This window comes from Neovison vison, chromosome 6 (assembly GCF_020171115.1).
Source record: "Neovison vison isolate M4711 chromosome 6, ASM_NN_V1, whole genome shotgun sequence".
Lineage (NCBI taxonomy): Eukaryota > Metazoa > Chordata > Mammalia > Carnivora > Mustelidae > Neogale > Neogale vison.
This window is the reverse complement of record NC_058096.1, coordinates 125383713-125411470: the sequence shown is the minus strand read 5'-3', so window position 1 is coordinate 125411470 and position 27758 is coordinate 125383713. Positions and strand designations below refer to the sequence as shown.

Sequence of the window (27758 nt, the reverse complement as noted above, 5' to 3'; positions counted from 1 at the left end):
AAATAAACAACTACCAGAAATGTGGCAGGAAGCCCAAAGAAAACACAGAATCTTACATTCTTTTGCAAAAGCCCAAATAATCAGTAATGAAAACTTAAACTGCACAGGGTAAATGGTTAATTTATACACCTGTTCAAATGCTTGAACTAAAGTAATGGTAGAAAGCAATGAAGAGTAACATTCATATTCTCTTTCTTTATGTTTAGATTTTTCAAAATCATATACATATTATGATGTAATAACCATTACTAACGAAAACAAAACAAAGCAAATATACTTTGCTATAAGTACATAAAAAAATGACTGTGCTCTTCTAAATGGGGGATCTGGTTTTGGGGGAGGGGAATGAAAGACTGGAAAACTCATTGGTCATTTTTTTTTTTTTTGAAAGATTTTATTTATTTATTTGGCAGAGAGAGAGCGAGAGCGCGCAGGAGCGCACAAGCAGGGGGAGCGGCAGACGGAGGGAGAGGGAGAAGCAGGCTCCCCGCTGAGCAGAGCCCAATGCTGGACTCAATTCCAGGACCCTGGGATCATGACCAGAGCCAAAGGCAGACACTTAACCAACTGAGCCACCCAGGTGCCCCTCATTGGTCATACTTAAACTCAGCATGTTACCAGTATGCCTGCTGAGGACAGAATTAACTGTGTGTGGCCAGACAAACTGACAAGAGAGTTACATGACTGGGAGACTGATTACAAACAGGGGATTAAGCAAATAAGCAAATATACTGTGGTTAACAGACATCCAGATTTCTCAATGTCAGAAAACAGAATTATAAATATTGAAAGGCAAAGGCTAAAAAAAATTCCTGTAGTGGTGGACCTAATAAATTAAAAACACTGATAAGAGCTCATGTTTTTTAATAGATAAAGCAATATATCTTGGTGCTTATATATGCCCAAATATATGCAAATATATATATGTTACCTAGCTGTTTTGTGAAAAGGCCTAGATACAAGTGCATGCCAATAGCAATGGGCATATACAGTGCCCAAATCTTGGATTCTAAATACTTTCCACATATGGAATCAGGACTCTTAACATGTAATATTAAGTGGCATACACACAAAACTCCCTTCTGCTCCTCAATTCTTCAGCGTATATTTCCTAAAAACAAGGTCATTCTCATACTTAACCAGAATCTGTTCACAAAAATCAGGAAAATAATAATGACATAGTTCTATTGTCTAATTCACATATTCCATTCAATTTTTCCAGTTTTCTAAACAATGTTTGTTATAGATCTAGGATCCAACCCAGGCTTAACTGTTGCATTTTACTGTCATTTATCGTTAGTTTTCTTCATTCTAAAACAGTTCCTCAGTCTTTCCTTACCTTCACTGACTCTGACATTTTCTAAGAATACAGGTCAATTACTTTGTAGAATGTTACTCAACATGTATTTGCCTAATGTTTTGTCATAATCAGATTCCAGCTATGTATTTTTGGTATGAATACAATGAAGTGGTGGAGTGTGCCTCTTACAGGAGGCAAATAATGTTAATTTGTCCTATTGCTATTGATGTTAATTTTTTAAAAGATTTTATTTATTTATTTATTTGACAGAGATCACAAGTAGGCAGAGAGGCAGGCAGAGAGAGAGGGAGGAGGAAGCAGGCTCCCCACTGAGCAGAGAGCCCAATGCAGGCTCAATCCCAGGACCCTGAGATCATGACCTGAGTCAAAGGTAGAGACTTTAACCCACTGAACCATGCAGGTGCCCCTTGATGTTAATTTTTATTACTTCATTAGGAAAGTGTCTACTAGGTTTTTCTGGGATAAAGTTAACAAGAAGTAATTTGTGGGCCTATTTTGAGACTAACTGTCCTGTTTCCCATCAAACTTTCACCCACTTGTTTTAATAAACATTTATTACTGTATCTCGCACCCAGGGTGCCTGGGTGGCTCAGTCTAACTGACATAACAAGCATCTGCCCCAGCTTGGGCATAATCTGGAGGTCCTGAAATCTAGCCCCAAATTGGTCTCCCTGCTCACTGGGGAGTCTGCTTCTGCCTCACCCTCTACCTGCCACTCTCCCTGTTTCTGCTTTCTCTGTCAAATGAATAAATGGAATCTTTTAGAAAACAAATGTGCCAAAATGTTAACAGGTGGGGAAGCTGAAGAAAGGCTATATGGGAATTCTCTGAATACTTCCTGAAAATTTTGACTTAAGTTGAAAAAAATTTTTTAAATTTTTGATATTTCCTTCCCTAAAAATTGAGGGCTATAAAAACTCCAAATCATTCTCCTAAGAAAACTTCCTAGGTAGATTTCTAGGACTTGTGAACACTGGCTTAAGTTATCACATCTGCATACTCCAAAGCCAACCATTAAAATTTTATGCCTGAGTTTCCACAGTAGAAAATAAGATAAAATTATAATATGGATGTTTTAGATTACAGCAGGGTTTCTAAACCTCAGTGCTATTATTATTTTGTTGTAGAAGGATGGTCCTGTACATTGTAGAAATTTAGCAGACCCCTGAACTTTACCCACCAGATGCCAGGAACACCCTCACAACCAAGGAAACCTCTAAACAATGCCAAATGGCCCACAAAGGGCAAATTAGCCTCAGGTTGAGTTCCACTAGATAAGAAGATAAAAACTGCCAATTCTATAATCATAATTCACAAGGATCACATTTTTTCTATTCTACAGACCCAAGGTCCTTGGCACACAACCAATTTAAAAAATACTAACACCTATTAGGATGGCTACTGTCAAAAAACACAAAAGTGATGACAAGGATATAAAAATTGCTTTTGTAGCTGGTGGGAATGTAAAATTATACAACTATTGTAGAAAACAGTATAGCAGTTCCTTAAAAAAATTAAAAAGAAAACTACAATATGATTCAGCAATTCTACTTCTGGTTGTATATATATCCAAATAAACTGAAAGCAGAGTCTTAAAAAGGTATTTGTATATTCATGTTCATAGCAGCATTAGTTCAAGTCCAGCATTGGGCTCCTTGCTTAATGGGGAGTCTGCTCCTCCCTCTGCCTGCAGCTCCCCCTGCTTATACATACATTCTTTCTGACAAATAAATAAAATCTTAAAAAAAAAATGCAAGTTAAAGTAGTGTGACATAAATTTTTTGTCCAATGGATTAAAATACTAAAAGGGTTTAAAAAGTATTAAAAGGGCAGGAGGACATGTAGAATGATACTAACTCTTCCACAGTGTGGCTAGGGTTATAAATTTTAAGGTATTTTAAGGTATGCAATTTGGCAGAAATCTTATTTTAAAAGGGATGCCTTTGATCTAATAATTTCACTTCTAAGAATCCATATGATAAAATACATGTATGTAGGGGCATGTGGCTGGTTCAGTCAGTGGAACATGCAACTCTTGGTCTTGGGGTCAGGAGTCCCCATGCTGGGTACAGAGCCTACTTAAATAAATACATACATACATACTTTTAAAAACACAAAATACATATTTAAAGAAGTATCTCTAAAATATTCATTACAACACTATTTTAGTAAAAATGGGGGGGAAAAAACCCCCAAAAAACAAAAAAACCCCAGGAGTATGTATGTTCAATAACTAATAGCTGCTAATAATGCCACAGAATGTTGAAAAAACTTTAAAAAGTGGGGAATGCCTGGGTGGCTCTGTCAGTTAAGCTTCTGACTCTTGATTTTGGCTCAGGTCATGATCTCAGAGTCCTGGGATCGATTCCTGGGGTCAGGGGCTTTGCACTCATTTGGGAGACTACTTGAGGATTTCTATTGCACTCCCACTGCCTTTCCCAGGACCTCTCCCTCTGTTCACGCTGTTACTCTCTCACTCTCTCTCTCTAAAATAAATAAATCTTTTTAAAAAAGTAAATAAAAAGAGGGGCGCCTGGGTGGCTAAGTGGGTTAAGCCTCTGCCTTCGGCTCAGGTCATGATCTCAGGGTCCTAGGATCGAGCCCCGCATCGGGCTCTCTGCTCAGAGGGGAGCCTGCTTCCCCCTCTTTCTCCACCTGCCTCTCTGCCTACTTGTGATATCTCTCTCCCTCTGTGTCAAATAAATAAATAAATAAAAATTAAAAAGTAAATAAAGAGAAGTGAACCTCTGAAAGAGACAAAATCCACAAATGCATTAAATTAAAAAGGAAGAAACTATATGATCTCATTTATTTTTTTAATAAAGAATATATTATATATAAAGGTATGTAAATCCATGTATTGCATTAGGATTAGTACCTATAAGCTACACTCCTGAAAAGTTATCTCTGAGGATAAAAAGTAGATGGCAGTTAAAGGAATAACTTTATTTAATTTTTGGTTTCACTATTTATTAATTGTACGATGCCCCCAATTTTTTTAAAAAAAGGCACATCAAATGTGGGCCAGAGGGGCACCTGGGTGGCTCAGTGGGTTAAGCCGCTGCCTTCGGCTAAGGTCATGATCTCAGGGTCCTGGGATCGAGTCCCACATCAGGCTCTCTGCTCAGCAGAGAGCCTGCTTCCCTCTCTCTCTCTGCCTGCCTCTCTGTCTACTTGTGATCTCTCTCTGCCAATTAAAAAAAAAAAAAAAGTGGGCCAGAATATTACAACCTTAGTAAGAAGGAAACCTTCTGATTTAAGTGAGGGAACAGTAAAAAGCACAAGAGAAATAGTAAAAATTACTATTTTACTATTACCCTTCTGATACTTGGGATCAATATAAAGACTAATAAAGGATAACAGAAAGAGGAATTATGAGACTGACGTGCTACCTACTGCGCTAATGAGGCACCTCAGAAAGAGGAATTAGAATGAAGATATCTTTATATAACTATTATCTCTGAAACCTAAAACTGTAATTATCTGTTTTGGTACAGGCTTATTTTATTATACCTCACAGATACTGTGCTATATTTTTTCACAAATTGAAGGTCTGTGGCAACCCTGCATTAAGCAAGTCCATCAGCGCCATTCTTCTAACAGCATTTGCTCACTGTCTCTATGTCTCATTTTGGTAATTCTCTGAATATTTCAAACTTTCTCATTATTATTATACTTGTCACAGTGATTGGTGGTCAGCAATCTTTGCTGTTACTACTGTTAATTTTTTGGGGGTGCCAGGAACCATACCACAGAAGATGGCAAACTTAATAAATGTTGTACCCATTCTGATTGTTCCACCAACCAGCTGTTCCTATCTCCCTCTCTCTCCTAGGGCTTCCTCATTCTCTAAGACACAACAATATTGATATTAAGCAAATTAATAACCCTACAATAGCTTCTAAGTGTTAGAGTGAATGGAAGAGCTGCACGTCTCACACTTTAAATCAAAAGCTGTAAATGATACAGCTTAGTAAGAAGGCATGTTGAAAGCCAAGACAGGCAAAAGCTAGGCCTTTTGTGCCAAAAAATTAGCCACGTGGTGAATCAGAGGAAAAGTTCTTGAAGGAAATGAAAAGTGCTACTCCAGTGAACACATTAATGACAGGAAAGCAAAAGAGACTTATTGCTGTATGGAGAAAGTGTTTGTGGTATAGATAAAAGATCAAACCATTCCCTTAAGCCAAAGCCTAATGCAAACAAGGCCCTAATTCTCCTGAAGTCCATGAAGGCTGAGAGAGGTGAGAAAGTTGCAGAAGAACAATTTGAAGCTAAAAGAAGTTGTTTAAGAGGTTTAATATCTCCATAACATAAAAATGTAAGGAGAAGCAAGTGTTGACATAGCAGCTGCAAGAGGTTGCCCAGAAAATCTAGCTAAGATCATTAATGAAGATGGCTACACTAAACAACAGCTTTTCAACGTAGATAAAATAGCTTTCTATTAGAAGAGACTGCTATCTATGACTTTCACAGCTAGAGAGCAGAAGTCAATGCCTGGCTTCAAAGCTTCAAAGGACAGATGGACTCTCTGGGCGCTAAAACAGCTGGTGACTTTAAGGTGAAGCCAGTGCTCAATGACCACTCCAGAATCCTAGACACTTAAGAATTATGCTAAATCTAGTCTGCCTATGTTCTATATATGAAGCAACAAAGCCTGATGGCAGCACGTATGTTTACAAGATGGTTTAATGAATATTTTATGCTCACTACTGAGACCTACTGAGACCTTCTTTTCAAAACATTAATGCTGACAATGCTCCTGATCACCCAAGAGCTCTCTGATGGAGATGTATAATGAGACTGATGTTGTTTTCATGCCTGCTAACACAATACCCATTCTGTAGCCCATGGACGGAGGAGTAATTCTGACTTTCAAATCTCATTATTTAGGACATTTATTTCATAAAATCAAAAGTACATACAGAGTGATGCCTCTGATGGGTCTGGGCAAACTAAACTGAAAACCTTCTGGAAAGGATTCACCACTCTAGATGCCATTAAAAACATTTGGGATTCAAGGGAAGAGGTCAAAATATCAATATTTACAAGGAGTTTGGAAGAAGTTGATTCCAACCCTCACAGATGACTTTGAGTGGTTCAAGAACTCAGTGGAGGAAGTAAATGCGGATACGGTAAAAACAGCAAGAGAACTAGAATTAGAAGTGAAGCCTGAAGATGTGACTGAATTGCTGCAGTTTCACGAAAAAAGCTTGACGGATGAGAACTTGCTTCTTATGGATGAGTGAAGAAAGTGGTTTCTTAAGATAGAACATACTGCTGGTGAAGATGCTGTAAAGACTATTGAAATGACAACAAAGATTTAGAATATTACATAAACTTAGTTGAGTAGCTGCAGGGTTGGAGAAGACTGACCTAATTTTAAAAGAAGTTCTGCTGTGGGTAAAACGCTACCAAACAGATTGTATGCTGCAAAGAAATCATTCATAAAAGGAAGAAGAGTCAATTAATGCAGCAAACTGCATTGTGGGCTTAATTTAAGAACTGCCACAGCTATCCCAATAACCTTCAGCAACCTCGACCCTGATCAATCAGTCGCCATCAACATCAAGAACTTCTATCAGCAAAAAGATTACAACTTGCTGAAAGATCAGCATTTTTTAAAATAAAAAGTATTTTTAAATTAAGGCATATACATTGTTTTTTAGGCATAATGCTACTGCACATGTGACAGACTACAGTATTGTGTAAACCTAACTTTTATATGCACAGGGAAACCAAAAAATTCACAACTAATGTTATCATGATATTCCCTTTATTGCAGTGGTCTGGAAAAGAACCCACAGTATCTTCAATATAACTGATGGACAAACTGGTAAGTGTATACTTGTAATAAAATTCTTTTATTCCACTAAAGAGAAGTGCTCGAAGTATTTATAGTAGATGACTTGCACTGCAGGACTATGGATATTTTTGAGAACTCCAAGGGCAAAGCAGAAGACACCCTGGGCCAGACATTTCTCCAACTAGCCAACATAACATAGTGCTTTGATTCTGTGTAAATGATAAAAATATACATTATCTCCACTTTGCCACCTGGCCTATTATTGCCATTTTATGTAAATAAAATGTATGTTCTATACTGAAAACACATTAAAATTGTAAACAGATTAACATGAAAAGAGAGTATCAGATTAGACTCGGCAACGTCTTAAACTATTTTAACAGTCAAAAAATTAAGCTAAAAAGTATAAGTGATAGAAATATTACAAATATTGTAAACTAAACAAAATAATCTATTTTGTCGTCTCTGATAAAAATGATAGGCATAGTGTGTATGGCAGAGATGCCGTTTGTCCCACAGTATTCTTTCTGCTCTTCCTTTATTAACTAGGATCTCTTATTCTTAGTCAAGCACATGCCTGGCCAACTAAAGACTGTATTTCCAGCCTCACCTGTGGTTAAAATATGGCCATGTGACTAATTCCTGGCTAATAAGATGTGAGCAGCAATGAGGCATATTAATGATTTCCTCAAAGAGAATAGGTGTGGCCTCTATTCTTGCTTTTCCTGTTCCTGCTGGCTGGACCATAACAATATGAGAAGCTGAAGCACTAGTATTAAACCATGAGACAGAAAAACTACGTATTAACAAGACAGAGCACCAAGATGGAAGAAAACTGGTTCCCTAGCACTGTAAATCCTGACCTGATTATATTTGTTGTTACATGTGAAAAAGAAAGAAAATTACAGCCTCTTCATTCAATTGAATAATATTCAAAAGAACAGTACTGTTACTCTATGAGGAGGTGCCAGAGCGTCTCTTAAAGACTAGCTACTGAGGGCACCTGTCTGGCTCAGTCAATAGCACATCCAACTCTTGGTCTCAAGGTTTGTGAGAGTCTACTTTAAAAAATAAATTAACTAAATTAAAAAAAAAAAAAAAAAGACAAACTGCTAAGCCTGTGCTTATATCAGAAAAGGGTTTACCACTGAACACAGAATATCTACAAACAGCTGCCATTCAACAGAACATTAGTATGTACATATTCACACACAGTCTGTAAGTCATCAGCATAAATCAGATAAAGGTAACTAAAAATGAACACAATGTTATAATAAGAAAGGGCCGTTTAAAATCTTGATACTTACTGATACATTAGCACTATCACTGCTTGCAATCTCAGCCGCCTTCTCAATTATCTGTTAAAAAAAAATTTTAATTACATTCTGCGCTTGTATTTGTAAAATTTTAATTATAAATGATTATAATTGTACTTAGACTACAAGAAACAACATAGGGTCTGGCATTTCTACACTTTATAATGTAAACATGAATTTTAAGTGCAAAATGGTATTGTGTGGGGATTCCCAATCTTCAAACTCCTGACAACTGATAGTCAATGGTACTGTGACTCCCAGGGTATACTACTAGCATAGTCTGTAGATAAAATAAGCAATGGTTTGAATATGTATGGGAAAGAATTCTTTGGTATGTGAAAGAATTTTAAATACAGGTAAATATTTTCTGATTAAGAAAATGCAAAGATATGTAAGAATTACTAAATAAGTAAGTTTTTCTCATTTGTCATTTTTTCCCTAAATTAACATAAAAAAGCAGACTATCAGGGGATAATCTAAAAATATCTTTTGAATTTTTTTACTTAAAAGGGGGCTCTGATTCTTTTTTTTTTTTTAAATATTTTATTTATTTATTTGATAGAGAGCGATCACAAGTAGGCAGAGAGGCAGGCAGAGAGAGAGGGAAGAAGCAGGCTCCCTGCCGAGCAGAGAGCCTGATGCGGGGCTCGATCCCAGGACCCTGAGATCATGACCTGAGCCGAAGGCAGAGGCTTTAACCCACTGAGCCACCCAGGCGCCCCGGGGGCTCTGATTCTTAAAAAGATGGGAAAATCAGTGGTTAAAGAATCTGAAGAAGGGTGCCTGGGTGGCTCAGTGGGTTAAAGCCTCTGCCTTCGGCTCAGGTCTCTGCTCTGCAGGAAGCCTGCTTCCTCCTCTCTCTCTCTGCCTGCCTCTCTGCCTACTTGTGATCTCTGTCTGTAAAGTAAATAAATAAAATCTTAAAAAAAAAAAAAAGAATCTGAAGATTTATATCCAGTTACTGACTTACATAATACTAAATGAATAATTTAACTATATCCACAAATGTAAAGTGTAGTGATAACTGTTATCTTATTTCATACAGTTTTTATAATGACAAAATGAAATTAGTTATTAAAATTATCAATAACCATAAAATTATCTTGAAAAGCAAAATGTACACAAATGATCACAACAAAAATCATTAAATTAAATAAAAAGAATACAGGGAACTTTCAATTTTTCTATCTGTATTATTTGATTTTTTAAATGGTACACTTATAAATTATACAATTTTTATAAAATCCCAGTAAGTATATTTATATATATTTAAAGACAAATCCTCTATCGCAAGTTGATCTTCAAAGACGGACTCTCTAAGAGATTACAAAGGCAAAAGGAGAGTTTAGTGACTTAAGCAGTGTTGAAATAAAATATTTTAAAGAAGCTGGACTTCTCTTGAAATATAACATGAAAACTACATGTATCTGCATAGGATAGTCATAAAAATGGTTCAAAAAGCACTTCATTTGATCCAAAAGAAACTATAACTGATTGCTGAACACATACTATTAAGCGAACACAAAAATAGTCATAGTTTGGAGTATAAAATGTATCACAAGTAACTATGCCTTCTGGTTAAACTGCTATTCTAAGGAATAAAGCCATGGCAGGAATGCAATGGATGAGTCAGAAATGCACCTTTTCCAACTCAGTGTACACTAAGGTATATGGTTCTTGACATATGTGGGATTTCAACTGTATAACCACAAAATTTAATTTGGTTGTATATTACTGATTAGAAAATCATTTCAGAAGAATTGAAAATGAAAAGTTACCTTATATGGAAAAAATTCAATGAAAATGAGAGTAAAGAAGAAACATTAGGTAACATTAATTTATGTATTACTTTAAAAATTTACTCTATACAGGTCTGGCAATGCTGAATTTTAAAATAGAATTAAGTTTAAAGATGGATTAATGTAAATATTATTTAGTATAATACTAATTTTTAAAGGAAGCTTTTTCTCACATAGATGAAGGAAATAAAATAAACTTGTTACTATCTGAGAATCTGCTCCAAGATTTTCTCATAAAAATTGCATCAATCATACCTGCAACAAAGATGCCAAACCTGAAGATAAAACATATGACTGCTTAGCATATGTTCAGAATGTAAATTAGCATAGCCCCATTTTCAACTCCAGCAGATATCCTCCTGGTACCTAAGATAAGCAGTTTGTATACTAAGGAAACAGGTTTAGAAATGGAAGTCCTTGCTATAGATTCTACACAAGTAACAATACCTTAGGAAGTCTTACTAATAGTAATAGTCAACATAAATCTTCTGTTTTTTGAATACCAATTCTGACACGGCAGTGACCATGTCTTTAATTCCTAAACTAAGATGCCGGGCAAGCTTCAATGTACGTATCACATACTCAGACTTATATAAATGCATTTACTATCATTTTAAATTGAAAAGAACCTGAGAGAACAGTTATGATTTTCTCATTTTATAAATGAGAAACCTGACATTCAAAGATATTATGTCTCACCTGGTCAGTGATAAAGCCAAGATTAAATACAAATTTAGTTGGCTCCATGATCAGTGGTCTTTCCACTGAACCAAGCTGCCAATGTATGTGACGTTTTGAAAGAGAAACAAACATGGAAAGCTTAAACTATAAACATGCAGAGCCAAGAACTAATGATTCAGTGATTTTCATGCATACTGATTCTTTAAATAATTAGCTTACCTTATCGAAGGGAGGATAATAATAAGGTTGTTTTTTATTTTCTGGGAATTTGATATGCAAAGCTGTTGCATTTTCAGTATATGGATTTGTTTGAACAGTTCCCATTGGATTCAACATTTCTTCAAGTTCATCTAAAATATACAAATAATTTTGACTCTTAAAAAATGTTTTTAAAAACTAAACTAAAATAAATCCTTAGTAAAAAATTATTTTACAACTATGCCACCTAAGGAATTTGGTAGACAATCATATCAGTAAGCTTCTTTCTGTTAATACTTGACACAAGAATTGAATGTGAGTTTACATACAGCTCTAAAATGAGAAAGTTTATAAAAATACCCACCTCACCTCTTTCTTCAAATTTGACTAGTATTCTCAATCTTGAAAAAAAAAAAAAAACTTAATGGGAACTGTTCTCCATCAATATAAAGTGACTCACAGAATTTTTATTCCTTCACCACATATATGGACTCCTTATTTTTTTTTCTTTTTCTTTTTTTTAAGATTATTTATTTATTTATTTATTTGACAGAGAGAGGAAGAAGCAGGCTCCACACAGAGCAGAGAGCCCCATGTGGGGCTCGATCCCAGGACCCTGGGATCATGACCTAAGCCAAAGGCAGAGGCTTTAACCCACTGAGCCACCTGGCGCCCCTGGACTCCTTATTTTTCCATGGTCATCACAGTACCCAAACTGATATTCTGAGAATCATCAATGACATTCTTTCGGACACATCTAATGTTGTTTATGCTTCTCAATTAGCCCATAAACTGCTGATAACAGTTAAAGGGCTCTCTGATAGTTTCTGCAACACTCCATTCAAATGGTACTCCTTTAACTGAATAAACTGCTTATTTCTTGAAGGCACTCCCTCTGCTCCCCCATGGTACATTCACAGAATTGTGCATGGGATTCTTAGATTTCAGTGTTCTCATAAAACTTTTTCATTTCACAGATAAGTAAACTGTGGAACAGACAATAAACTCAAGAGAATGGAATTAGCAGTACAACCTAAAGTCTCTCCTCTCCAAACTATTATCTCTTTCTTATACAGACTTTTATTAAAGAAATAAAAGTTCTCTCCTAAAGAAATAAAAATCCATTGTGTCCAGGCCTAATGTCTAGATATTATGCATACTCAAATTATTTACCAATGCCAGAAAATATTCTTTTTATTTATTAATTTGAGAGAGAGAAAGAGAGCAGGAGCAGGGGTGGGGTGGGGGGAGAGAGGCAGACTCCCTAGTGAGCAGGGAGGCTGTTGGGGTGGGGGGGTGGGGGACAGGTGGGGAATCCCAAAACCTGGTGTTAGTGACCTGAGCTGAAATGAAGGCAGATGCCAACCACCCTAGCTACCCAGGAGTTCCACTAGAAACTCTTTGAGTATTTCCACGTTTCAGCTCATTGATCAATTCTTCACTTGAGTTGTTTAATACTCTCAAATTTCAGATTCCATTGTCACCCAGAAGGGAGAAATTCTCATTTATATACCTCTAAAGCAGATTTCTCAGAAAATTAAAATCCTACACTTATGCTATCTGGTAGCATTATACTCCTTTGTTCTACCACATACAATCTAGCTAAGTAAAATGGAGCATTTTAGTATTCTTACTAACAAACATAGAGAGGTAACCTTGCTTGAAAGTGATTACCAAAAAAGCACTCTAATATATTTTATAAATAGAAAGTACAATTTGGTACAACCTCAACAGGAGAGCAATTTGTGATTATCAAAATAACAAACCTATTTATTCTTTTTTTATTTTAAAATTCCAAGTTTTTTTAAGTTTTTATTTTAATTTCAGTTAGCTAACATAGAGTGTGATATCAGTTTCAGGTGTACAATAACAAATGTATTTATTCTTTAACTTAACAGAACCACCTCTAGGAATTTATCTCAGACATACACCTGCACATAAGCAAGATTATTCACTATAACACTGCTTAAATTATCAAAAGGTAAGTCTGGTTTAAGAACAGCAACAGAACTCTATATAGACAGATAAGGTTAAAGGAGCAAAAAGGAGAACATTGCACAGAATGCTATTTTAAGACTAGAAGAAAAATAGAAATCTACATTTGTATTTCTTAGTGTATATGCAAAGAAATCTGGAAAGATAAAAAAGCAACCAGTAATGTGATTATATATCATTTAATGATGGCCTAGGGACTCTACACAATAGATTATTTGTAGTTCCTTTTTTTCAGCTTCACTCCTACTGCGATAAAGTGACAATTCTAGAGCTCATACATGCATAGCAAATGTGTTCATTTATTATTTTTCACATTACATTTTGTTAGAGATGAAGTCAGGCTCATAGTATGCCAAGTTAATACTGCCCAAAATTGTCTATTTTACTAAAAATACCAGTCGAGTTGCTTGGTGATTCTGGAGAACATGTGTGAGTCTAAATTAAAATTTTCAAAAAGGTGTAACTGCTGAAATGCATAATTTTTACTCTAACTATGAAGCTCACAGTTTCTCTTAAGAAATATATAAATGCATACTACTCTCTTATATTTGGGGGAAAACATGTAGTAGTAAAAACTACTACTGGTATATGAGGAAAGAATAGTAACTGAAGAATATATACACACATAAAATATTAGAACATAAGTTTTTTTTTTTAAGATTTTATTTATTTATTTGACAGACAGAGATCACAAGTAGGCAGAGACGCAGGCAGAGAGAGAGAGAGAGAGAGAGGAGAAAGCAGGCCCCTGCAGAGCAGAGAGCCTGATGCGGGGCTCAATCCCAGGACCCTGGGATCATGACCTGAGCTGAAGTCAGAGGCTTTAACCCATTGAGTCACCCAGGCATCCTAGAACGTAAGTTTTAAATATGTCTGTAAATAACTGATTATCCAAAACCAATTTCTCAGATGCCAACTACTAATAAATATTTTCAAGTATCTGTCACCCAAAAAATAACTTTAAAATGCAAGTAATTTCACAATTTTATTAACTGTATTAACAAACTATGAAGGCAGGGGGGAATGAAAACCGCTATTATAATGCAAAGTTTATACTAAAAATTTCAAACATCCAGGAAACGCAGTATGGAATAATGGAAAGAATCAAGCAGTCTTCTGTACAAATCCTACTTTTGAATCAAAGTGAACCTAAATTGTAAGTCTTACAAAACTGGTTTCCTTATTGGGGTGCTCTGAATAGTACTTCAGAAATATAGGCATATGGAAGGTGCTCCTCTTAGCTCAAATTTCAGGTTAAAGCCAACTAAACACTTGCTGTGTTTTTACTATTCCTCCCATATTAGTGAATGTTCCTTCTATTAGTGTAGAAATTTAGTACAACAAGAAGCAAAAAGGTTGTTACAAAGAAGATACTGTTCCTTAGGAGAATTTCTCCAAAATCTATAAAAATAAAACTTTTAAAGCAAGAACATATTCACCAGGATAACAAATATCTTCAGATACAAGTCACTTTTTAAATACATTAAAACAATCTGCGGGCATCTGCCTTAGAATAAATAATAAAGATACAAAAAGATGGTTTCTTTTCTAAACTGAAAGAATAGTGAGTCATAGAGAAACTAACTAGTCCACATACCAAAAGTTACTCTTTAAGGATTAGGATATAAGTCTTACCAGGAAATGAAGACCAGCTGTGCAATATTATGTCTCCAGATCTCAACTGTCCTTTAAAGTCAAAAACCATCGTATTTACCCATGCTACAGGATAATGCTGTTGAAAAAGATACCACTGTATAAATATCCTGAAAAAAAACTTCAGAAGGTAAACATGTACATGCCTTTGTTTCAAAAATTTAGATCTAGAAATATCTAGAATTCCAGACGATTTCCAAAAAAATCATCCTAAATAAAACAAGCTGTACATGGAAAAATGTTCTAGATCTTTACAACGGTTCAAGAAAACTCTGAAAGTCAATTAATGTCTCATGATGAAATAATGTATCCAAAAAACATTATTTCTTATATAAACAATGCAAATGATAAGGAATTTTTAATGATTCAAGAAAATACGTATGATATATCAGGTTATAAGTTTTATGAGCTTTACACCTCATTAAACCTTAATGTAGTAGAAGACAATGTCTGTAGGTATTGTAGAATTTATTTTTATTTCTTATTAGGAAGCCTAGAACCTAGCAACAATTAACTTGGTCACAGTTTATCAAAAAACCTTATAAATAGTCAAATACTTTGAATAAAATTCTTTATCAGTGTAAGAAAAAACACTAAGGAAGTACTCTTCCATGACTTTTACACCCTAAAATTTATTTTTAAAAAACTGTATGATAATAACCAGAGGAAAAGCCTGCTTAATTCTTACATTAAAGAATAAAGGATACAAATTCATGTACATAAATATAGCAACCAGGTTTTTTTTAAATATATAAAATTCGTGTCCCCATCCCTCCAAAACAACTTTTCATAAACTTAAAAGAAAATGAAAAAGACAGGACTAAAAATATGAAATGGAATATGAGAACAGGCACACCATCATACTTTTTCCTCAATTTTGAAATCTAATAAATTGAAAACTAAAAGTTTATTCATAATTCATATGACAGCAAAACATGGCCAGAAATGGCATGAAGTTAACTAATATTCTGCATTTGTCTCATTTAATGTGACTATTCACATACTTCACTGCCAAGCAATGATGTGTTTAATTACAGATTTGTGATCCAGGCCCCACAGATGTGTTGAATAAAATATACTGTACTATCTTTCTAAAATTCACAAAAATCTGAATGTTTGAGCATATGTGGCACACAGAATTTCAGTTAAGGTATTGTGGAAATACAGTTTTTTAATCCTTTCATTCTTTTTTATCTATATTTTCTAAAGTATTATATTTATAATGGAACACTTACAATACGGTATTTGCTAAAATAATTTGCCAAAAGAGAAATAAATGAACAGAATATAAAAATGAAGATCTATCATCTTTTTAAAATCACTTCATAGGGCCGAAAGTTATATGCTCTCATTTCATGTTACTCAATTATTTCAAAGACTCTTAAAATTATCCCATTGAAAAAATTTTTCGGTAGTGTATAATTACCACTTTCCCAGATTTCCGAATGGTCTGGTATTTAGAGGGATTAATAGTTTTAGTTGACTTTTTTGTTTTCACTTTATCCAGAACTGCATAAACAGCAAAACATAATCGAGCCATTCGTGGCAGGTCACAAGTATTTATATCAAATTCCAGTGGTTCATTCCAAATGTGATCATTTTTCCCTGATATCTCTGAGCTTACGATGGTTTTACAGAGGAGTTCAGTACCATGAAAAAGGCCAGCCCTGACATGAACCTGTAATAAGAGAGACAAAAACACAGAATTACGAGTACTGCACCACTGAAATACCTCCACTCTGAAAAACAAACATCTATTAGGAGAAGCAGCACACCAACTCTAGGAAAAACTTTTCGTCCACAGAAACATCAGGCTGTAAGTATCAGTATATAATTCACTAAACTGTTATTTCAACCTGTTTTCACTTAGTAAACCAACTAAAAAATGCAGTATGTCTCAATGGTATAAACAGATCTACAGAAACTAAGACCATAAGTATGAAAACTACTATCATATGTTCACCTCGAATGACTGCATTTACTGGGGGTGTCTTGTCTTATTCTTTGTATAACTGGAAAGTAAGTGATAGATAAAATGTCTTTGAAATCTCTTTCTACTTCTTAATAATGTACGAACTGGACATTCTAAGACCCACCTTCTTAAAGATATTCTATCCAATATTTACAATTATTCTACACATCATTGTGTTTCATTTTTTCCTGAAGACACAAGTCCAGAGTAATGCTGGACATACGCAAAATGTCCCAGAAAATTTTACTCAGTCATTCATATAGTTTTTTATGACATAACCCAATTATCTCTAAATTTAAAAGTGAGTAGTACAGAAGTAGAACAAATAATCCTTAAGTTTATATGGAATCACAAATAGCCAAAGCAACCTTAAGAAAGAACAAAGCCGGAGGCATCACAATCCCAGATTTCAAGATATTCTTCTATAAAGCTAAAGTAATCAAAACAATATGGTACTGGCACAAAAACAAAGACATCAATCAATGGAACAGAATAGAGAGCCCAGAGATAAATCCACATTTACCTGGTCAATTAATCCACAACAAAGGAGGCAAGAATATACAACAAGGAAAAGATAGTCTCTTCAATAAATGGTGCTGGAAAAACTAAATAGCTACGTAGAAAAGAATGAAACTGGACCACCTTCTTATGCCATATACAAAAATAAACTCAAAATGGATTAAAGACCTAAATGTGAGATCTGAAATCACAGCACGCAAATTACTTCCACATAGGCTACAATTTCGTGGATACTGGCCTTAGCAACATTTTCCTAGATATGTTTCCTCCAGCAGCAGAAGCAAAAGCGAAAATACACTATTGGGACTAAACCAAATAAAAAGCTTTTTCACAATAAAGAAAACCATCAAGCTAACAAAAAGGGAGTCCACTGAAAGGGAAAAGATATTTGCAAATGATGTATCTAATAAGGGGTTAATATCCAAAATATATAAAGAACTTACACAACTCAACACCTCCCCAAAATCAAACAATCCAATTTAAAAATGGGCAGAGGACCCGAACAGACATTTTTCCAAAGAAGACATTCAGATGGCCGAGAAACATATGAAAAGATGTTCAACATCACTAATCATCAGGAAAATGACATCAAAACCACCATGAAACATCACCTTATACCTGTCACAATGGCTTCAGTCAAAACAAGATATAACAAATGCTGATGAGGATCTGGAGAAAGGGAATCCTTATGCACTGTTAGTGGGAATATAAATTAGTGCAGCCACTATGGAAAACAGTAAGAAGGTTTCTTGAAAAAGTAATAATAGGAATGCTATATGATCCAGTAGTTCCACTATTGAGTATTTACCCAAAGAAAACAAAAAAACTAGTTTGAAAGATGTATACACCCCTATGTTTATTGCAGCATTATTTATAATAGACAAGGTATGTAAGCAACCCAAGTGTCCATCCATAGATGAACGGATAAAAAAAAGATGTGGGGTGTGTGTGTGTGTGTGTGTGTGTAATGGAATATTACTCAGCCATACCAAAGGATGAGATCTTGCCATTTGCAACATTAGAGGGTATTATGCTAAGTGAAATAAGTCAGAACGAAAGACAACTTCTGCATGATTTCACTTATATGTGAAATCTAAAATCAAATGAACAAAAAAAGCAGGAAAGACCCATAAATACAGAGAACAAATTGACGGTCGCTAGAGGGGTAGATGAAGGGGATGGGCAAATGGGTAAAGTGGAATAGGAGGTACAGGCTTCAAGTTATAGAATGAATAAGTTACAAGGATGAAAGGTTGAGGATAAGGAATATAATCAATGGTACTGTAACAGTGTTGTACGGTGACATATCGTAGTTGTGCATAAATAAAACTACAGGTTAGTTCATAATGTTCATAGTTCACATAGTCAGTTCGTAATGTAACAGGGAAAGAACGGCTTACTTTAATGAACAGTATTCATTTATCTATCTCCCACATAATAAACACAGATTGGAGTGCCCAGATGACTCAGAGCCGGATGTGCGGCCGATCTCACAACCCTGAGACCAGGACCTGTGCTCAGTGTGGGGTCTCTCTCCTTCTACCAGTGCACCTCCCCCTGCTCACACACACAATCTCTCTCTCTCAAAATAAATAAAATCCTAAATAAAAATAAACACAGATAAAAGGGTTAGATGTTAAAATCATTAAAAAGCAAAAATGTAAAAGCTATCAGAGTAACTACTGAAGCATGGTGATGGGTTCACAGAAGTTGATTACACTATTCTCTTTACTTTTGTGTATGTTTGAATTTTTCCATTAAAAAATTTTAAGCTAGGGGCTCCTGCATGGCTCAGTGAGTTAAAGCCTCTGCCTTCGGTTCAGGTCGTGATCTCAGGGTCCTGGGATCGAGCCCCGCATCAGGCTCTCTGCTGAGCGAGGAGCCTGCCTCTCCCTCTTTCTCTGACTGCCTCTCTGCCTACTTGTGATCTCTGTCGAATAAATAAATAAAATCTTAAAAAAAATTTTTTTTAAGCTAAAAAAAATCAGTTATTCCAAATACATATGGGTTATTTTTACACAGTAAAGATTAAAGTAATAGGGAGTACAAAGAATTGCTAAAAGCACCTCCAGTAAATTTTCAGGCCACCAAGAATTTTCATCTGAATACACCTGATTGTCCTCAAATTCACAGAAAAGGGATTATTCCTTCTACTCAAAACCTCTACTTCCATCTTGTTCCAATTTCCCAAGTACTTAGACCTTGCTCTTTTGTTTCTCTAAATTGGAAAAATCCCCTCCCCAGCAGGCTATAAAACCTAAGCATTTCTCTCCTATGTCAAGCTCAAACAAAAACCTTCTTTGGAACCCAACTAATCATAATGAGAATGGTGCCAGTGTCTGTCTACTCATGTTTCCTACTTTCAATCCATAATCAAGCCTATACTGTAATACAAGAGGAAAGTGATTTATGATATAATCTTACTATTTTTAAATTTTTAAAAATATATTGATTTTTTTTTTTTTTAAGTAGGCTCTATGCCCAGTGTGGGGCTTGAACTCACAACCTTGAGATTAAGAGTCCCATGCTCTCTCAACTGAGTCAGCCAGGCATCCCTATAATATACTTTTTTTTTCCTACAATGTACTCTTAAATGAAAAATAAAGTAATTCAATCATACTCACTAAAAGCATATTCACATTTTGATGGTGCAAAGAAATGAATACAAATAAAACTAATTATGGTAGGACAGCAAGAATATTGGTGATTTATCATTCTCTTAATACCATACTTAAGATGGTATTTTATACTGTTATCTTTAAAATATTTAAAAATTACTATTCTAGAAAGTATAACACAAATCAGCTAGATGAACTTAAATTTAAGATCCTAAATACAGGCATAACACCAAATGCTCACAATCCAAAACTCATTAAATTTAATGCAAACGTGAGTGAAAATGGAAATCATTTTAAAAACAACTACTGGCGGTGCCTGGGTGGCTCAGTCAGTTGAGTGTCTCACTCTTGATTTCAGCTCAGGCCATGATCTCAGGGTCGTGGGATCCAGCCCTACACTGGGCTTCACACTCAAGTGTGGAGTCTGCTTGAGATTCTCTCTCTCCCTCTGCCCCTCCCCCCAACTCACATGTGCACACGCATAAACTCTCTTCTCTCTCTCTCTGTAATAAATAAAATCTTTTCTTTTTTAAAAACCCATCCAAGATTATCTGTTTTTAAACAGTGTCAAAATCTTAAAGGGTGCCTCAGTGGCTAAGTGGGTGAAGGCTCTGCCTTCGGCTCAGGTCATGATCTCAGGGTCCTGGGATCGAGCCCCGCATTGGGCTCTCTGCTCAGCAGGGAGCCTGCTCCCCACGCCCTGCTTCTGCCTGCTTCTGCCTGCCTCTCTAACTACTTGTAGTCTGCCTATCAAATAAATAAAATTTTTTAAAAAAAATCTTTAATAAATATATCAATAAATAGAAAATGTCAAGATTGAGCAGCCATAGCCTTAAGCAACTTTTAAGTCCATGACTCTACCCTACCTTAAATGCTATTTCCCTGTGTTCCCTGAAATAAGGCAAAAAGTCTGGGGATTCATTTTTACTCTGTGAAGAATGTAACAATAATTATAAAGAAGGATTTATACAACTGCAAGATTAGGAAATCTTTGTATTTTCCTTTACTCTATACTCAAAATAAACTGTGAGACACTTATCATAGTAGTAGAATTTTTAATAGCCAAGACAAAACCAGAAATAACAATTATTCTTTTTATATATACATATGAATAATTATTCTATACAGAAAACTGCAACTGCCTATAAGAATCATAATTATTTTCTCCTAAGCAATGAAAAAATGGCCCTATCATGAAATGCTCAACAAATGGCATTTAGTGTTAGTAAAATTATATGGGAAGTAAAAAGAGCACAAAATCCAGATTTCGAAGTTTTCCTTTTCTCCCTGATATACCTCAGGAAGACTGAGCACGTTAATAAACACATAGTGAATGGTAATTTTAGTTTATCAAGAGGTTAGGAAAAGTTCCACCACTATCCTACCAGTCATTATCTTAAAAGAAGTTCAACAGGAAGAAAGGAAAGCGGTGCCTATTGCCTAGGCAAAGACAAACTCCCCTGGCATGCCTTAAGAACTGAAACCACTATGGCACAGCTAGAGGCACATCAGGGGGCCACACTGTTGCTTGGGCTGGAGAGGTGAACAGCAAAGTCAGTGCCAACTGAGACTACTAAACAGGAATGGAATTTTTTTTTTTTTAAGATTTTATTTATTTATTTATTTGACAGAGAGAAATCACAAGTAGGCAGAGAGGCAGGCAGAGAGAGAGGAAGGGAAGCAGGCCTCCTGCTGAGCAGAAAGCCCGATGTGGGACTCGATCCCAGGACGCTGAGATCATGACCTGAGCAGAAGGCAGCGGCTTAACCCACTGAGCCATCCAGGCGCCCTGGAATTTTTTTTTTTTTTTTAAAGATTTTATTTACTTATTTGATGGAGAGAGAAGGGGGGGGGCACAAGCAGGGGGAAGGAGCAGAGGGAGAAGCAGGCTTCCTGCCAAGGAGAGAGCCCGATGTGGGCCTTGATCCCAGGACCCTGATATCATGACCTGAGCCGAAGGCAGGCGCCTAACAACTGAGCCACTCAGGCGCCCAACAGGAACAGAATTTAAATCACAGAAAGACTACTTTGTTTTCAGGTAAGAGAGAAGTTTGGGTGTAAGGTAAGATGTGAAAACAGAGGCAAGGAGATCACTGAGGGGAGGCTGTTGCTGTAATTCAGGGAGAGACAATGAATGCTTGAGCTACGAAATGGTACAGAAGACAAAGAGGAAAGAATGGATAGTAAAGGATTTCAATGAGGTAGGATCAACAGTATGTGATCAACTGAATAAATATGGTAAGTAAGGGAGAGTGGTGACTCCAGCTGCTTTACCAAATATAAGAGGAAAAGGAGTTAAAGGAGTTAAGAGAATGAGCTGGGGGACACTAAATAAAGTTGGCTTTAGAAATGTGTATTGGGGCACCTGGGTGGCTCAGTTGGTTAGGAATCTGCCTTTGGCTCAGGTCATGATCCCGGGGTCCTGGGATAAAGCCCCATGTTGGGCTCCCTGCTTAGCCGGGGGCCTGTTTTTCCCTCTCTCCCTGTCACTCTCTCCACTCATTCTCTCTCTGTCAAATAAATAAAATCTTAAAAAAAGAAACAAAAGAAGAAGTACACACTGAGGTATGTGAAAACAGGAGTCTGGAACTGAAGAGATAGCTGGGCTACAGCCAACAGCTTGAGAATCATAAGTGAAGGAGGTATAGTTTTTTCAATTTTCTTAAAAAGAGGATATCAGTAATTGTTTTCCAAGATATAAAGAATCCGAATGATATGAAAAACATTAAGAGGTGTTGCTGAGGCAGGGTGCACATGCCTCAAGCAAACAATCCATGTGACCTCTGAGTTCTGTGATCTCAAGATCTCCATAGTGCTTGCTCTTCTTCCCCTTGGCCACACAAACCCAAACAAATCTAGAATTGGACTTCCCACCACACCCTAGCATCTCCAAATCACTACCTGCTACATCTTACTCTCTACTCACCTCCCCTTCCAAATCACTATGACACTCCTACAGGATAATCTCCTTACCCTCTTTAAGGCCTGCATTTCAATGACCAATACTACCCCCAATCCCCACTTTTCTCTATCACCTTTGTCTTCCTTTGCCTTCACCAAAACTCTGTCAATGGGTGTCTCTCCTCTGTCACAATCATCTGAATTCTCTATCCTGGATAAACCTAATTAACTGCCTCTCCTCCATACTACATGGTTTGGGGTCAAGACCAACCAGTCTCAAATGTAAAATTATTCTTTCATCATTACAAGAATATTTCTTACCTTTAATTAACTGCTGAAAACCTGCACAATCATTTACTCTCCTATAAGATGAGAACTATTTTTTTTTAAATGCAAAGCCCCAATTTAAGCTCCTTTTTTTTGTTAGGTTTTCTGTTACCCAAAGATGCCATGCTTTGATGAATACCTCCTGTCGGTCAAACTACTCTATTTAGAAGTTATAAAATATTAGAATAATGAAATACTAGTCCATTATTATTTATAAGGTAAGGAAAGCAAGTAAAGAGAAAGATCGAATTATGTAACGAATAAAAAAAATCAGAATCTAATACTCACCAATTATAGATAGAATACTGTTACTAAATTGTGAAGTCATGTCAGTGGGGCAGAATGAGAATGACATATATGTTGGGATGAAGTAAAGGGTTTAAAGAGTATTTTTCTCCCAGAAAAACTCATGCTGCTTCATATGCACCCAAAGCTCCACAAATCTCCAAGTAAAGATGTATGGCAGTGGGCAGGGAGGGTGAGCGCCTGGGTGGTTCAGTGGGTTAAAGCCTCTGCCTTCAGCTCAGGTCATGATCCTGGGGTGCTGCAAGCCTGCTTACTCCTCTCTCTGCCTGCCTCTCTGCCTACTTGAGATCTCTGTCTGTCAAATAAATAAATAAAATCTTAAAAAAAAAAAAGATATATGAGGGGTAAGGCGGGAGCTGTCATCTATTATCACACGATCCTCCCCTTCGGAACTTCATGTTCCTTTTTTTTTTTTTTTTTTTAAAGATTTTATTCATTTATTTGACAGACAGAGATCACAAGTAGGCAGAGAGGCAGGCAAAGAGAGAGGAAGGGAAGCAGGCTCCCTGCTGAGCAGAGAGCCCGATATGGGGCTCGATCCCAGAACGCGGGGATCATGACCCAAGCCAAAGGCAGAGGCCCTAACCCACTGAGCCACCCAGGTGCCCCTCAATATTATATTTTAAGTTTAGCCAGTGAAAAGATTCTATAAAGGAAAGACATGTGAGAGGTGCCTGGGTGGCTCAGTCAGCTAACTCCAACTCTAGGTTCTGGCTCAGGTCATAATCTCAGGATCATGAGACGGAGCCCTGCTTCAACTGACATGCTCAGTGAAAAGTCTACTTGGGAGTCTCTCTCCCCTTCTCCCCACCCACGCTCTCTCTTTAAAATAACAAATAAATATTTTTTTAAAAAAAGACTGAATGACAGACAAAAGGTTGATATCCAGGATCTATAATGAATTCCTCAAACTCAATACACACAAAACAGACAATCATATCAAAAAATGGGCAGAAGATATGAACAGACACTTCTCCAATGAAGACATACAAATGGCTATCAGACACATGAAAAAATGTTCATCATCAATAGCCATCAGGGAGATTCAAATTAAAACCACATTGAGATATCACCTTACACCAGTTAGAATGGCCAAAATTAACAAGACAGGAAACAACAGGTGTTGGAGGGGATGTGGAGAAAGGGGAACCCTCTTACACTGTTGGTGGGAATGCAAGTTGGTGCAGCCTCTTTGGAGAACAGTGTGGAGATTCCTCAAGAAATTAAAAATAGAACTTCCCTATGAACCTGCAATTGCACTCCTAGGTATTTACCCCAAAGCTAAAGATGTAGTGAAAAGAAGGGCCATCTGTACCCCAATGTTTATAGCAGCAATGGCCACGGTCGCCAAACTGTGCAAAGAACCAAGATGCCCTTCAACCGACGAACGGATAAGGAAAATGTGGTCCATATACACTATGGAGTATTATGCCTCCATCAGAAAGGATGAATACCCAACTTTTGTAGCAACATGGATGGGACTGGAAGAGATTATGCTGAGTGAAATCAGTCAAGCAGAGAGAGTCAATTATCATATGGCTTCACTTACTTGTGGAGCATAACAAATAGCATGGAGGACATGGAGAGTTAGAGAGGAGAAGAGAGTTGGGGGAAATTGGAAGGGGAGGTGAACCACGAGAGACTATGGACTCTGAAATACAATCTGAAGGGTTTGAAGTGGTGGCAGGGTGGGAGGTTGGGGTACCAGGTGGTGGGTATTATAGAGGGCACAGATTGCATGGAGCACTGGGTGTGGTGAAAAAATAATGAATACTGTTATGCTGCAAATAAATTTAAAATAAAGTTTTAAAAAAAGAATGAATTTTTAAATTCTACCTCTGAAACTAATAATATACTATATGTTAATTATATTGAATTTAAATTGAAAATTTTTTAAAGAAGAAAGATTATGTGAAACATTATTTTATCTGCTATAGTGATGCTGGCATGGGTGTTGGTACCCACTCTATCTCCTCTTGTGTCTCATTCAGAAGGAACCACTAACATCTCTCAATTTATAGCAGTATGAAAATGAGTTCTAGACACGTGAATAACTGATTTGTTTATATAAGGAAATTCTGAATACAACTGACAATGTTTTCTTTGCTTTGACCACTAGCTCTATGGTAAGAAAGCAAAATCTAACATCATGCACTTATGGAGGATCTTACCATATGCATACTCTCTGTGAATCTTGCTCCTGACTTTTTTGACTATTAAATATCCTCAATTATTTTCTAAAAAAGTCAAAATTTTGTATATGGACACTGTGTATGTGTTGTGAGAGAGAGAGAGAGAGAATGAGACAGACGGAACGAACACACATACACTTAGCTCAAACATTTGTAAAGTGAGATTTGGTATATCATAAATAAAACAAAATATCCATAAGACACATTTTGCACCTTTTGTATGATAGGATAGAATGAATTTCAAGATAAAAATGCTATTCAATTTTTACTCTTGGTGACCCTTAACACTTACAAGACATGATTTTACCACCCTTTGCATTTGGAATAGTTTATTCAGAAAAATTACAGGTTTAAAGAAATGAATATTTTTCAATGTTTTTGTAACAGAAACAAGCTACTTATAATAAACTGCTAAACTCGAAAATGTTAGCATCCCTTGGTTTTTGACAATTTTTGAGAATAAGAACATATAGAGTCTACTCCATAAGTACTCAAAAAATACTAGCATTTAAAGAATCAAAACAAAAAATGCTAGCTGTAATTCCATCAACCAACTTCTATAAGAATTCAGATATAAGGAATGAAGTAAAATTATGGATCAGGTGGCTACAAAGTTCAAAAAAACTTAAGTATAATGAACTCCAAAAGTTCTATACTAGCTATAAACAGCAACAGCAAAGGATATGATCTACAAAAGAATAAAAATAAAGACTCCAACCAAGGCATGGGTGGTAACAGAAAAAACAAAACAAAACACAAAAAAGAACAAAAAACAAAACAAACAAACAAACAAAAAAACCACCCTAAAATAATTCAATACATGGTTTAAAAAAGAGTATTAAAAGTGATCTACATTTGGGGCACCTGGGTGGCTCAGTGGGTTAAGCCTCTGCCTTCAGCTCAGGTCATGATCCCAGAGTCCTGGGATCAAGCCCCACATAAGGCTCTCTGCTCAGCAGGATGCCTGCCTCCACCTCTCTCTCTGCCTGCCTCTCTGCCTACTTGTGATCTCTGTCTGTCAAATAAATAAATAAAAATCTTTAAAAAAATAAATAAAATAAAAGTGATCTACATTTAAAATAACATGGGGGGAAAACTGTTTTCTGAACAGTTACATGGTAACTGCTTTCCCATGGTAGCAGAATTAAAGGGAAGTAGTTGTTTTCAGAAAAATCAGTAAGAAAAACTATACTCTGAACTTGCATCACATGGAATTTGGTCAAAATTATCCCATTCCCTGATGCTTGGTCTGAATCACCTTCAGACTCTGAAAAGTAAAGGATTTTAAAGCACCATCATGCTTCACACAGTTGTGTTCACACAGTTGTGTTTTATTATCCAACTTTAGTAAACTTCCAAAGAGATCCTTTTTCACAAGGCCCACAACATTTGAAGAACAAGGGAAGGCAGGCTTTATCATGCAAAGAACCTTTCACTGTGCTACAGCAAGGATATACCAAAGCTACACACACAATTCCTGAATTCAACAATTAAAAATGTTTCTGTGTTATAATACATGAAACTTTTCCCCAACATTATATCTAATTTCCTTCTTATTCAGAAATAATGGCCAAAATCCACTACTTTCTGCCTTTAGATATTAGACATAGAAAAAGGTCAGTGGGATGAATAGGTTGAAATTCCCATGGTTTCATGAAGGGCATCACTTTATAAAAAGAGGCAGATTCGTTCTTGCTTTTGGAAGGAGTGTTAAGCTACCTTTAACTAAGAATATAAAGATGTTAGAGATAGTTACATTAAAATGTATTAATTCATAACACAAATACTTATTTAGTGTGTCAGGCACTAATAACAGAAAAAGATTAAGAGAGTTTCCTTCTTTCCTCAGGTTATTTTTATTTTTTAACAGTTAGGTGTGCTGAGACCCACATAAGTAGGCTATGAGGTGTTACGATTTTTGAGGTTTACGATTTTTACTAAGTGTGCTATCAGATGTACGCGAGCTTGAAATTCTCTGGGTTTATCCTATTTGTGGTTCATTGAGCTTCGTTAATCTGTTGTATTTATGTCTTTTGCCCACTTGGGAAAGCTCCCAATAATAATTTGTTTAAATAGTTTTTCTGAACTGTACTCTTTTTCTTTCTAGAACTCAGATTACACAAATGTTCAACCTTCTGATATTGTTACATAGGTATC

At 36.1% G+C, this 27758-nt stretch overlaps 1 protein-coding gene across 1 annotated transcript in view; it reads right to left on the bottom strand.

Moving 5' to 3' along the window:
• The window catches only part of PIK3CB (phosphatidylinositol-4,5-bisphosphate 3-kinase catalytic subunit beta), a 201611-nt gene that overhangs the window by 63656 nt on the left and 110197 nt on the right, over positions 1–27758 (bottom strand). The window contains exons 9-12 of the mRNA XM_044252261.1: positions 16193–16444; positions 14749–14845; positions 11140–11270; positions 8432–8482 (exon numbers count right to left, since the gene is read on the bottom strand). Coding sequence (XP_044108196.1) covers positions 8432–8482; positions 11140–11270; positions 14749–14845; positions 16193–16444 — 531 coding nt within the window. The remainder of the gene's footprint in view (positions 1–8431; positions 8483–11139; positions 11271–14748; positions 14846–16192; positions 16445–27758) is intronic.